The sequence below is a fragment of the Mustela putorius genome, unplaced genomic scaffold (genome assembly GCF_011764305.1).
Source record: "Mustela putorius furo isolate JIRA1106 unplaced genomic scaffold, ASM1176430v1.1 tig00003834_pilon_pilon_pilon, whole genome shotgun sequence".
Classification (NCBI taxonomy): Eukaryota; Metazoa; Chordata; class Mammalia; order Carnivora; family Mustelidae; genus Mustela; species Mustela putorius.
The window spans coordinates 105,247,561-105,262,149 of NW_025421987.1; the positions used below are offsets into that span (position 1 = coordinate 105,247,561).

Here is a 14,589-nt window from a genome sequence, read left to right on the forward strand (position 1 = left end):
GGTTTTAACTGTTGGGATCTGTGGCTGAGGAACAGGACTCTCTAATAAAACATTGAATTTTATGATAGATTTAGGAAAGAATTCTATTCTTTATATGTCACTTATACATATAAATGATACATTTCTCTATTCATATCTCATTAGGTATTCTACACAGGGTTTATTTTTTTTCATATGTTAGATTAATTATTAAATTCTTTATGGTTTTGTAATGTGATTAGTTTTTAGTGTTAAAGATATTTTCTACTTGATTATTGCCAAGACATAGAAATGTTTAATTTTTATGTTAGTCTTACACGTGCAACTTATTAGAAGTCTTACATATTCTGATGGTTTGTTGATTCTCTTGGATTTATATGTAAATTATTATATATCACCAGCAAACAATTTCAGTTTTGTCTCTTTTTTTAACCTTAAAGTTTTTGCTTTGTTCTCTTGTTTCATTGCATTAAGCCGGACTTTTAGCACTATAAATTTACCACTGAGAGTGGATCTTTTTTTTCTTGTTCTAGGAAAGTATTTAAAGTTCTTTGTTGCTGTAATTTCTGAGATAGATATTTTGATGTAAGATAGAAATTGCATTGTATTCTGAGTTTTCTGGGAATTTCTTTTCAAATCTTGATGAGCCTGAATGAAATTGATACTGTCTAATGGTATACCACCCATGTATTTCTAGAATAAGTCTTGTTTGAACATAATACATTTGGTTTTACTGTGTTTTGCTTGAGTACAGTGTTATATATAAAATCTTATTTAGGATTTTCTCATCTGTGTTTATGTGTAAATTTGACAGAATATTTTTTGTACTTTATCCAACTTTGAAATCAAGGTTATACTTTCTTCGTAAAATTTGTCTTTGGTAGTTTCTTGCCCTTCTGTTCTGAAACCATTTTTTCTGTGGCAGAGATTAATCCTTCCTTGAAATTTGAGAGAATTCTCTTGTTAAAGCCATGTTAGTTTTGAATTTCTTTTAAGGAAAAGGTCTTTGATTAACAATTTTAATTTAGTGTTTATCTAACTTTTATTTCTTACTGTACTAATTTTGACTTTTTATAAACTTTCTAAATATATGAATTTCATCACAGTCTTTAAATTTTGTAGTTGATATTTTTATCCTTTTTACTTGTTTTATATTTTTACCTATTTATTTGAAAGGGAGAGAACAAGAGAGAGCTTGAGAGATGGGAAGATCGGTCAGAAGGGAGAAGCAGACTCCCTGCCAAACAGGGAGCAGGACCAAGTCCTCCTTGATCCTGGAACTCCAGGATCATGACTGAGCCAAAGGCAGTCACTTAACCGTCTGAGCCACCAAGTCACCCTGTAGTTGATACTTTTATTACTTCATAAAATTGTGCTATTACTTAATAATTTCTCTTCATCCTTTATTTTATTTGTATCTTTTTCTTGATCATCATGTCAGAGATTTGTCTATCTCGTTATTCCTTTTAAAGTACTATCTTCTTTTGCATCATTTGTTTCTTGTTTTCTAATAATTATACTTAAAGTAGTAAATATACTTTAAAGCACTACTACTTCCCAAAAATTTTGAATATAAAATATTTTCATAGATACTTAGTGATAAATATTTTTATTACATTTATGATTATTGGTTTAATTATGCATTATTCAGTGGTATGTTTCTGTTCTTTCCGAATCAGATTTTTTTTAAGCTGTCATTTTTATATCGTATTGTTTGAGAATGTGTTCTGAGTGGTTTGGTCAATTCTGAGTTTTCTAAATATGTTTAAGAATAACTACCTAGGGGCGCCTGGGTAGCACAGTTCATTAAGCCTCCACCTCTTGGTTTTTGCTTAGATCATAATCTCGGGGTTGGGAGATTGAGCCCTGCATTGGGCTCTGGGCTCAGCACAGAGTCTGATTGAGATTGTCCCTTACCCCCTGCCCCTCCTGCTCATGAGCTCAAGCTCTCTTTTTCTGTCTCAAATAAACAAATCTTTAAAAACACCTCTGTAATTGTGTATATAGTTCTTTATTTACATTCATTACTTTGAATTTATTTAAAGTACCTATTCCTTTGATGTGTTTTCCTTTTCAAGTCTGTTTTTAAAATATTTGACCCCGTAGTTACTCTTTCCTTATAAATTTCACAAACTTACCAGGATCTTTCCCTCAAACAAACAAGCAAACAAACAAGACTCGACTTTACCACCTGTTTTGTTGGAAGTATCTGAAGTTTTAAGATTTGTATTGTTAATGATACACCTGTGTGTCCTTGTTTATTTCATATATCATTAGTTTTTGATGTAGTGTTCAGTGATTCATTAGTTGCATATAACACTCAGTGCTCATCACAATGTGTGCCTTCCTTAATACCCATCACCCAGTTACCCCATCCCCCCAAACCCCCTCCCTTCTGTAATCCTCAGTTTGTTTCCCGGAGTCCAGAGTCTCTCATGGTTTGTTTCTCTCTCTGATTCCTTCCCATTCAGTTTTCCCTCCCTTCCCCTGTGATCCTCCACACTATTCCTAATGTTCCACATATGAATGAAACCATAGAATAATTGTCTTGACTTTTTCACTTTAGCATAATCCCCTCCAGTTCCATCCATGTCAATGCAAATGGTGGGTATTCATCTTTTCTGAGGGCTGAGTAGTATTCCATTATATAGGGGCTTCTGGGTGGCTCAGTAGGTTAAAGCCTCTGCCTTCAGCTCAGGTCATGATTCTAGGGTCCTGGAATTGAGCCCTGCATCGGGCTCTCTGCTCAGCAGGGAGCCTGCTTCCTCCTCTCTCTCTGCCTCCCTCTCTGCCTACTTGTGACCTGTCAAATAAATAAATAAAATCTTTAAAAATAAATAAATAAAATCTTTTAAAAATTCCATTATTGGGACGCCTGGGTGGCTCAGTTGGTTGAGCAGCTGCCTTAGGCTCAGGTCATGATCCCAGCGTCCTGGGATCGAGTCCCATATCGGGCTCCTTGCTCGGCAGGGAGCCTGCTTCTCCCTCTGCCTCTGCCTGCCTCTCTGTCTGCCTGTGCTCACTCGCTCTCTCTCCCTCTGTCTCTGACAAATAAATAAAGAAAATCTTAAAAAAAATAAAAATTCCATTATATATATGAACCACATCTTCTTTTTTTTTTTTTTTAAAGATTTATTTAATTATTTGACAGAGAGAGATCACAAGCAGGCAGAGAGAGAGGAGGAAGCAGACTCCCTGCTGAGCAGAGATCCCGATGTGGGGCTCCATCCCAGGACTCTGAGATCATGACCTGAGCCGAAGGCAGAGGCTTAACCCACTGAGCCACCCAGGCGCCCGTGAACCACATCTTCTTTATCCATTCATCTATGAAGGGCACAGCAGCAGTGTCCACAATACCCCTTTTCTTCTTAATTTACTACCATGGGTTGTTGCTCCAGTCAGCTTTTCACTTTTATTCTTTTTTAAGCTCTGTACCAGGTAGCATTTCCTAAACGTCCTCACAGTTGTAAGGGATGCTTATAAAATTTTTATAGTGGTTCTCTGAAACTTTGTGCTCCAATTTCACTTGGGGAGGTTTAAGAGTTACATGGTACTCTGACATTTTCTCTGGAAACATATTCTTTCTTCCATTGTATTGCTCAGTCCCCTAATTTATACATTATTTTGGTAAGTAAAGAGCTAAGAATCACAAAATCAGCTTTTACTGCATTTGCCTCATATGATCTGGCCTTGTTTCTTTTGGCTTATGGGATCTTGTTTAGAACAACAGATAAAGTCACGTGTAACATCCTGTTATAGCTCCTTAGATTCTTTTTCTGTCTACCTGCTAATTTCCTTCTTTTGGCATAGATTATTTTCACTTATAAGTTTGGATTCCTAAGATATCTTGTTAAATTTTGTTTCCTGTGAGTTTAACTTTCTCCTGAGGGTTATTAGGTAGTTTAGCTGATGATGTATAATTGGGTGGAGTAAAACTTGGGCCTTAGCTTTGTGCTGCTCCTTGTAATTTAGGGGTATGAGTTGGGCATGGACAAAGAACACTTCTGCTTCAGGACAGAAAGCCTGTGGTTGTAATTTGTAACTGTTCCTCAGCAATCTTAAAACTGTGTCCTTCAGGGGCACCTGGGTGGTTCAGTCAGTTAAGTATCTGCCTTTGGCTTAGGTCATGATCCCAGGAGTCCTGGGATGGAGCCCTGCACTGGGCTCCCTGCTTGGTAGGGAGTCTGCTTCTCTTTCTCCCTCCACCCCTCCATGTGTTTGTGCTCGCTCAGTAAATAAACAAACAAACAAACAAAATATTTGGGGGGAGAAACCTACCTCCTTCAGTGGTAATTTCATGACCTTCAAGATATGGAAGGGAAATACAGGGACAGTGTAGGTCATGGGCTAGCCAGTCTGCCTACACTTATTGTTAATTTCTCAGTGCTTCTAGGTTCCAGCACAACCCCAGTGATAACCTCTCACATTATGTTTGGATACTGTTTTTGCTTCACAGTAGAATTAGAACAGACATTGTTGAGGTGTGGGGGGATCCATGTACTTTTAAAAAGTGCTCTAAACTGTGTCCTAGCCTTGACAACCAGCTCTTTTTCATTCAGAACTATAGTCCCTTATACTGATGGCAACTATCTTCTTTTGCTGCATAGGTCACTCTGATTTTATGTTTCTGTGAGATCCCTCAACCTCCTGAGGCATCTCTAGGATTGAATTCTGAGGAATGAACTTATACCCATCCCTTCATCTTGTTAGGCCTTGTACTGCCCAAGAATTCTATACTTTATCTAGTCATTGTTAATCTCTAATCATATGAGACATTTTTAAGCATATTAATAGGAAATAGATTAAGCATATTAATAGGGGAAGAAAAAACAATACATTCTGGCAAAGTAAGAAATTATTCAAACTTGTAGAATAAATGAGTGACTGGGGTGCGTGGGTGGCTCATTTGGTTATGTATCTGCCTTTGGCTCTGGTCATGATCCCAGGGTCCTGGGATCAAGCCCCAATTGGGCTCCCTGTTCAGTGGGGAGCCTGCTTCTCCCTCACCCTCTGCTTGCCTTTCTGCCTATTTGTGCTCTCGCTCTCTTTTTGTCAAATAAATAAATAAAATCTTTAAAAAAAAAAAAAAGAATACATGAGTGGAAAGATAGGAAATTTGTGTTAGTAAAGAAATGGTGTGACCTCTGAATCCACTTTATACAGAAAGAAGAAGCAGTATTGTAAGTATGGTGATAAAATATAATTTAAAATGGACATTTCTCTGGGGGCTGGCTCAGTTAGTGGAACATGTGACTCTTGATCTGGGGTCGTGAGTTTAAGCCTCACATTGGGCATAAAACTTACTTACAAATAAATAAATAAAATTAAAATAAAATAGACAATTCTATAAAGAAGAATAACGTACTATAATAATTTAACTGTGTAACAGATATATTCCCAGTGCATATCAACAAAAATGTTATAGATCTTTAAAAAAATTGAGCTGATTTGGGCTATGTATATAATCCAAGGGTACCATGGGTATACTTTGTGTTGGAAAAAATGTGGGCATTTTATTTCCTTATCTGCATTTTCTGAATTTTATTTAATGATTATAATGATTAGGTATCTGTTACAATTAAATAAATATCACTTTCAAAGTAAGATTAAAAAGAGATGAAAAATCAATATGCCTTGAGCTTTTATAATGAACCTTACAAAATTTGAATAAAGATGGAACTGAAAGTAAATATTTATTTTGGCTCAGATGTTGCTTTGTGAATTTTTCAGTGGAAGCGAAGAAGCTCTTTCCAATGAAGACTGTGAAAATGTTTACCACTTGGTGTACTCAGCACATCGCCCTGTTGCTGTGGCAGCTGGAGAATTCCTTCATAAAAAGTGAGTTAATTATCTTTGAAGCCAGATTCTACTTTTGTATTTTTGTTTTGTTTTTGTTTTATAATTAGCAGAAGAGAGTAATAGTGAGTAAAAACAGTGTTGGAAGTGGCCACTTCAAATTCTGGAGGTCGTAATATCCTTTCAGCCTATGTGCACATCATGAATCAAATCCCTAAGAATGATGTCCCTTCTGACATACTCCTTTTTCCTGAAATCTAAAAGGTTGGTTCCCCACTAGGGTGTGAGTGGAGATTGGAGAAGTACATGAATTGTATAAAAGCTTCTGCAAAAATTTGTATTTCATTTAACCAGGTAGCTTTCCTTTTAAAATTCTTAGTTCTCATCTTACCTTCTCAACATTTATAATCTAAAATCACTTTCAAAATGCCTTCCAACCTTTCATGGTGGTTGTTTTTTGTTTTTTAACAACTCTTCCTATGGGGGTTGAGGATTATTTTAATCAGTAATCTGTAGTGATTCTAAAAGTTATCTTTTATATAAAGTCTCAGTTTAATTAAAAAGCAAGACTTCATCTTTTTTTATAAAACATAAAAGCTAATGAGAGTTTATGAATATAATTAAGTTTTTATGAAATATATTTTGATGTTGGTCTTCTGTATGATCTATAATTTATTAGTAAGTAAATTCATTCTTAAAGTTTAAAAATATCTGGGGGTATTTTACTGTGTTTTACTTTGTTTTTGTTTGTTTGTTTATAGATTTAATTTAGTGACTCTGATTGTTGGCAGGTAAACCCAGAAGTCTACTACATGTAGTCATTTGTGATTATACTAAGCACAGTTATAAGTCATGCATTGGGCAACTGTTGTGCATGGGTGATTAACTTTGATAATGGCCTGGCCCTCCATTCAGCATCTGCATCTCAGTGCTGCAGCAACAAACTGGCTTTACTTGGTGATACCTCTCAAAGTGGGAAAAATTGTTTCTATGTGAAATATCTTTCTTTAAGAAGGAAGTTGGCTACTAGTGAGTACTGTCAATGAAAGTAAGGAAGAAAGTCAGGATTTTCAGGCATGACTTTTTTAACTTAATGTATTGAATTTGCCACTGACGCTGACATCTATGGCTAATAGAATAGTGTTATTTCCATATTTATCTTGAGGTGTTGACTGTCACAAATATCAAGGGGGTACTGTAGTCTTAACTTCTCTTCGTTTTCCAGGACTGTTATATTCTAGTTAGTCTCTATTCTCTACTTAAGTTTTCAAAAAGCTTTGTGTTTTTAGAATTTATTGCTTTTATAGTTTCAGTGAAAAAGTAGATTACAGAGGGTGGTTCTCTACAGAATAGAGGCCATAAACTGGCAGCACTTGGATTAGAAAGGTGCTTGGATATATCTTACTTCATCTGCATTGTATTTTTCTAAGTTTGAAATACTTGCTAAAAAGTTTAAAATTGGAATGTTTTAAATAACAATCCACAATACAGGCCTTTGGTATTTCTTTGTGAAAATGAAGCCAATTTCTATTCAAATGGAAGGTTCACTCCATAAACTTGTTTTATGGCCTTGCCCTGGAGATACTCACAGTTTGAGAACTTTTCATTTCTAATGTCTTTGAGTATTCTTATCATTTAATATTGTGATCTTTTCAAATTTTAACAAGTAAGCTTTGGTATAGGAGTTCTATGATTAAAAGAAAAACATGCAAGTGTGCACATACACACTTAGTCTGTTTTAAACTGTTAGTCTAATTTTAAGCTGTTCATAAGTTTATCCACATGTCTGTAAAATAGTAAATGTATCTGAAATGAATATTTTAATAGTCAAAAAATCTACAGTTTAGTTTTAGAAAAATTAAAAATTAAGTTGATTCCTCTTACATTTATATACAGTAAATGTGATTATCCAATTCTGTACATTTCAGTAATAAAGGACTGTCATTTTTTCCTATTTGTTCCTTCCTCTGAAAGCCATCCAAATAAACAAAATTTTCTCTTAAACCAGTCTAATAGCTATGCTGATATAGCTTCAATTGCCCTAATCTTCTTCCCTTGCCATATAGTTTCCCCTGCCCCCAAAATAATCAACTAATCTGTATTTATACAGAGTATACATAGTATATATTTATCTACTATTTATTTCTGTTCATTAGAGTGAGAGCTCAATGAGAATAGGGATTTTGTCTTTGTTCACTGTTATATCCCATTTACCTAGAGCAATACCTGGGAATAAGACACCAATAGCAGTCCTTAAAATTTTTTAGAATAAATCCTCTTAGCAAATTAAAATTTCCAATTCATGTCTTTGTTATATTTTAGAAGTTTTGTCATTAAGTGATATTTTTAAAAATTAAATGTTTTTGTCATTTTATTCTGTACTGGTTAGTAAGTACTCTTTTTAGGTAATAAGCTGAAAATGCTAGAAGTAAACATTAAAAGTATGAATTTTTATAACCTTTTTTAAGATTCGATTTATTTATTTGAGAGAGAGAGAAAAGGAGCAGGAGGAGGGGCAGAGGGAGAAGCAGACTCCCTGCTGAACAGGGTGCCGGACATTTAACCTACGGATCCACCCAGGTGCCCCACTTTCTTTAAAACATATGGTTAAATTCTTTAATTACTTCACTCTGAAATTAGTATTTAAGAAAATAGAACTCTTTTTAAAATTATATATGTTCTAGCATCTATCATAAAGGATAAAAAAGTTTATATTTTTTTGTGAATATTTGAACACTGATTAGTCCAAAAGCTTCCTTTTACATTGTATGATTGAATTGTACAAAATTGTTTAGATCTAACCATTTTTAACCTATAAGAACATCATTTGCATGGTATGAAATAAATCAGTAACCTGATATCTGATACTGCCTTTTAAATACTGAAATAATTTGTACAATGAAGGAAAAGACTAAAATTCGTATCCATGCAAATTCATAATGCTCTGGTTTTGTTACTTATTTCTAGGCTGTTTAGCAGACACGACCCACAAGCAGAAGAAGCATTAGCAAAGAGGAGAGGAAGGAACAGTCCAAATGGGAACCTCATTAGGATGCTGGTTCTTTTCTTTCTTGAAAGTGAGGTATGGTTTCACTTATTTGTGGAACATAAGGAATAGCAGGGAGGACATTAAGAGAAGGAAGGGAAAAATGAGGAGGGGGAAATCGGAGTGGGAGATGAACCGTGAGAGACTGTGGACTCCGGGAAACAAATTGAGGGTTTTAGGAGGGAGTGGTGAAGGATGGGTGAGCCTGGTGGTAGGTATGTATTGCATGGAGCACTGGGTGTTATAAGCAAACAATGAATCATGGAACACTACAACAAAGACTAATAATTTACTGTATGGTGACTAATATACATTATAAAAAATTATTTTAAATAATACAAGAAGAAAAGAGAGGTAAATTTTAACATAACTATTTTTTGTATTCAATTATATTTTAAATAAAATTATTATTTAATTCATTGTAATTAATTGATATTTTTTAATCCTATGAAAATAAGCCTGTTTCTTATAAAATTGCCTGCATGGATTATCTGATTATTGAATCTGTATTCTGCCTTTTGTGGGAGTTTGTTTTTGTTTTTTTTTTTTCTTTTATTAATTTTTTAAAATCCAGACCATAAAGCTCAGGACAGTGTAGAAAGTTCTTACAAATATTTGAGGAAGAGAAGAAGAAACACATTGAACTCAAAGCGATAAACCTAATATCTAGGGCGATGTACTTCAGACTGTGGAGGAAGGAGTCCTCTAAACCTAAACCTTTCCAATATAAAAATGATGACTGGAAAGGTTTAGGAGTCCCCTAAACCTTTCCAATATAAAAATGATGACTGGAAAATATTGCCAAAATTAACTCCTTTGGAACTCTGGAAATTAAATAAAAGCTTGCAACAGTACAAGGAGTTATTTACTCACAAAAAGCAGTGGAATCTCAGTAAGACTAGAGAACTCTGTGGTGTTTTAACTTGCCCTTTTCCCAATTCCCTCTTCCAAGATCTACATTGTCTTTGAAACTCAAAGCTTTACAACCACACTAGCTGTGAAAACCAATTGTCTGGCAGTCCCTGAAGGGACAGAAGGAGTCTGAAGCTCACCAAAAGTCTCATCTGGAAAGTTGTGTCTATTTGACTTGCATGACGGTTCCCTCAGGAGTTCCATTGTCGGTCAAGTCTTGTCTCTGACCAGACTCAGCACTTGGATCTGTGCAAATAGCCATAGCCTTTCCTCAGCCATGTTCTTACGGCATTTGTGAAAAACAATCAGCAGAAATTGGTTGATACTACCTTCCAGAGGAACAATCTAATACAGAATGTATCAGTAATACTGCCTTTCCCACAAGCCATAATTTTTGTAAAGCTGAGTCAATGTCTGTTTCTCCTGTGAGTACTGAGTATTACTGGCATGGATGTGGTTGGAGTGGTATCCATCCGAGGGATACCATTTGCTGCCTAACTGCAAATTCACATCCTCTTACAGTTTAAATTATTGTCTTTGTGTCTGGATTTCAACAGTTTGACTATGATATGTCTACTTGTGATCAGCTAGCAATTGATCAGAAACTACCTTAAAGACCTGAACTGTTAAGTCTGTCAGCATTTGTTAAGAGCTTCTATATATAGACACATCTTCAACTCCATCAGGAAGCTTGAAATTCTGCCTTAACCTTCACTTCCTGATTGCTCACAGCCTCCAGTACAGCCCAAGGGGAAAGAATAACATTCTCTTTGCTTCTTTTCCTGGGGATGAGCACAGCTCTGCCTATAGAAATGTTCTTTTAGATACCCAAATATGTGTCAGAAGAGCTTCCCAAAGTCCCAATGAACACTTCCTTTGCTGATTTTCCCTTGAAGTTTTTTGGTCCGCTTCTTGTTATTGCCAACTAGTATCACTCCTTAGGCATCTGCAGTATCAACCAATTTCTGCTGATTGTGGGAGTATTTTTGCAGGTATAGGTCCACACTGAATATAGGCTAGCAATTTTTAAACTTCAATAGTATCATAGTACTACCTAATTGTTTGTTGTTGCTTTTTTTCCTTGAATTTTTGTGTGTAGATTTTAAATTATATAAAGATCTTGTATAAGTTTTCGAGGTGTTAAAACTATTAGTTCTAACTTGTTTAAAAATTACATTTTTAAGGAGAAATAAAATAGGAATTTAAATGTTTTAATTAGTAGATGTACAGTCTCCATTACCAGTATTTTCATGTGATGTTTTGATGTCATTTATCACTTAAATGTTTTTGTAATTAACATTCATAATACAGTACCTAGCAGAATTTGCTGGCACAAGTGAACTTTGGCTTGCCCAGAAAATTCTAGAGATCTTGGACCCTGAATTAGACTCAGGAAAAGATTTTTGGTTTGTGTTGGAATGTCCAGGAAGGTGAAAAACTTCAATGATTCTGATTGCTCAAATTTGAAAATCCTAGAGAAACTCTGTAGGAATGAGAAGTAGACAAACAAGCAGCCTATAGGGAAATTGCAATCAGAGAATTAGGAACTGTCAGTAGAATGAGTGGAATTAGGACAAAGCAGAGCAGAAGACTTACTGGTATTTCTTAGGCAAATTGGAAAGAACAGAGAATGAATAAAGTCAGAAACAAAACCATCTGCAGAGTTGCATTTGAATAAAGGATATGTGTTTAGGAAGTGTTTTAAGTATGTATACAGATTACATGGGGATCTTGTTAAATAACATGCCAGTTCTAATTCAGTAGGTCTGAGGTGTAGTCAGAATGTGCTGCATTTCTAAATGCTCCTAGATGCATTTTGTAATGTTTCTGCCTCCAGTCCAGGGACTGACCACACTTTATGTTTTGAGGTTTTAAAACATTAATTTCTTAAAAAGCAAGTGTGGATATATTATGGAAGAAAATACAGAATACTTGTGAGGTTTAAGATAAAACATTAATCATTATATCTCACACTTGTGATAGACCATTTCAAGTATACCTTTAGCTCCTTAGGTTTTAAAGGAATAGGATTAAAAGTATTTTGCAAAGTCAAATCCTTTTTGAAAATGTAACTTTAATAGCAAAAATAGTTTCAAAATTTGATAGAGATGAGACATGTAAATAATATTTAAAATATTTGTTGAAAACTTTAAGAAATATGATGATCTAGACTAATTGAGTTTGGTTGTTTATTGGAGGAAAATTTTTTGGATCTCTGAAACCCTGAGGACTTTACTTTTTGATATATTAAAAGACTGTAAGTACTTAGTTTTACACAGTTTCATCTTTTAATTAAAGCAGTAATTTGTAATGTGTATGCCACTCTATTTTCAGGTGGTCTTACTATATTTTTGTGTTTGCTGCTGTGTACTAAAGTGTTAGGAGAACATTAAGATGTATTTCCCAGTTCTCTATGGCATTCTTGTCAGATACAGAAGCAACTGCAAATCGTATTTAAAAGGTTTTAGTCGATTTGTGATAATGTTTTCTAGTCTCATGTGTTTCACAAGAAACATCTTTGCTAAAATCTCTTTTCTTACCCTGTAAAACTAATGTACACCTGGAACTGAAAGCTTATTAAAGCTGTATTCTTAGGGTGGGATTCTTATTATGTTTTACTCTGAATTCCTCTTTATATTACTACAACACATGTTAATTACTAATATTTTAGTAATAGACTCATAAAAAATTGAATTGCAAGAAACCTTAGAGGTCGTAATGTGGAACAAATCTAGTTTACAGATAAATTACTAATCAGTAGGATTAACTGAAGTAATTATCATCTTTTTTTTTCTTTGTTTTACTGGGTTAGTCTTAAAACTAGAATTCTGAAATACTGAGATTTATAGTCAAAAGAGGAGTTTGCGGGCGCCTGGGTGTCTCAGTGGGTTAGGCCTCTGCCTTCGGCTCAGGTCATGATCTCCGGGTCCTGGGATCGAGTCCCGCATCGGGCTCTCTGCTCAGCGGGGAGCCTGCTTCCTCCTCTCTCTCTCTCTGCCTACTTGTGATCTCTCTCTGTCAAATAAATAAAATAAAATCCTTAAAAAAAAAAAGAGGAGTTTACCTCTTTTATATATGAATTACATGAGAAATGATGGAGATTAAGAGATAGATCTAAACTAATTTTCTTTTTGTACCAAAAAGTGACATTTTAAAGCCATCACAACCTTTATAGTAGTCACTGATTTCAGTAAAAAAAATACCTTGTGTGTGCTTTAGATGTTTGACAATTGGTAGGAAAATGGTACTTTAATGTGATGAGTCCAGATTTCCCTATATCTGATGTGACCATAGAACTGTATAAACGGATACTTTTTAGAGTAACAAAGATACTATTAATAATTATTTAAAACCATTAAGCATAACCCAAAACATTGCTGATGATGTAGAAATATGCCTCCTTCTAGGCATATGAAATGAAGACGGTAATTATCACAGTCATATAAAATGGAAGATTAATAGACATTATTGACATATCCAAGGAATCTGCCCATAATGCTCATGAATGATAGCCTTTTTTCTTATTTGTTTTTGTATGTTCTTTAAGATTCACTGACAACTGGCTCTGTTTCAACAGAGAATAAAACCCAGTATAGGAGTATTTAGAATTTTAAACTTAGTAACTTGAGGTGATTATTTACATTTTAAATGATTATTCATAAAAAGAATCAAAGTAAGGCTTCATACAGTCAGTCAGCTCCATTCGTGTATTTGACTGCTTGATGGAGAAGTCAGCAGGCAGAGAAAACATGTAAAATACTATGAGTAATTTTGAAGCCAATTAAAGATGAATCAGAATGTACCCAGAAAATTGTAATTAAGGTCACCAGAAAAATGAACTTAATTTGCCTTATATACAAGTTTAGGGGACACCCTATGAAATAAGTTACACTTAGATATAGCAGAGTAAAATCCACCTAGATATAATTATAATTTTATATATAATTTTAATCTATATGTTTTATATAATTTGTAAATAAATTTAAATCTAATTTCAGTTATCTATTTTGTATATAGTGACTCTTTATCTGTTACCTTTTTTCATCTAATTCCTGAAGAATGCTTGCAAATAACTAATTTTCATGCTGTTTTTATAAAATTATGATGCCAAAAATTCCTCTTAGAAAATTTATTTTTGTTTTATTTTTAGGGTTCCAGGTCCTTTTTAGTCCCAGGATTTTCTATAGCCATTGAGAATGCCTCAGGACCTTCCTTCCTGTAGCTTTATCTTTCACTACCAATAGAAGGTCATTGCTATAAAATGTCTGAAAGACAGTTATAACCTTTTACTCTTACTGGCCATATTTGAATTTTTTTTTTTTTCTCCAACATGGATTTACATGGTATTATTACAGAGATTTGAGACTAGCAAGTTATGTGGTCATCACATATGCCCCAAGACAGGAAGACTGTATCATAAACATTACATCAAGCTAATTTCTGACTAACCATGTTATAATGATTGTTGTTACTTATACTGGTGAATTTGAAACAGAAAATGGGCCAACACGTTCACATGTCCTTCTGGTATACACATTGAGTTTGAAAAAACTGGTTACTGGTGTTAAAAGAATGGATTCTACTAAGGCACCACCTTAACTAATTAAAAAGATGAGGAAATTGTCAAAGAAGTTAGCATCTGCATTGAGAATACTGGCTATCACACAAAAAAATTTCTGGAACAATGACAAAATGCTTGAGCCGAATTTCAGTATGCCTTAGTTCAAGGCATAGAGAAGTCATCTTTAAATTGTGCCAACAATTCTTTTTACTCATCTGAAAGAAAACCTCATGCTGAATAAGTCAGGATGAAATAGAACTGTAAGGAATTTGTGGAAGCTATAGAATTAATGATT

General features: G+C 34.4%; 1 protein-coding gene across 3 annotated transcripts in view; it reads left to right on the forward strand.

Moving 5' to 3' along the window:
- Window positions 1-14,589, forward strand: part of STAG1 (stromal antigen 1) — a 428,247-nt gene that overhangs the window by 322,260 nt on the left and 91,398 nt on the right. For all 3 annotated transcript variants that reach the window (XM_013061415.2, XM_004762454.3, XM_045088872.1), the window contains 2 exons: window positions 5,710-5,817; window positions 8,743-8,857. In XM_013061415.2, the coding sequence (XP_012916869.1) occupies window positions 5,710-5,817; window positions 8,743-8,857 (223 nt within the window). The remainder of the gene's footprint in view (window positions 1-5,709; window positions 5,818-8,742; window positions 8,858-14,589) is intronic.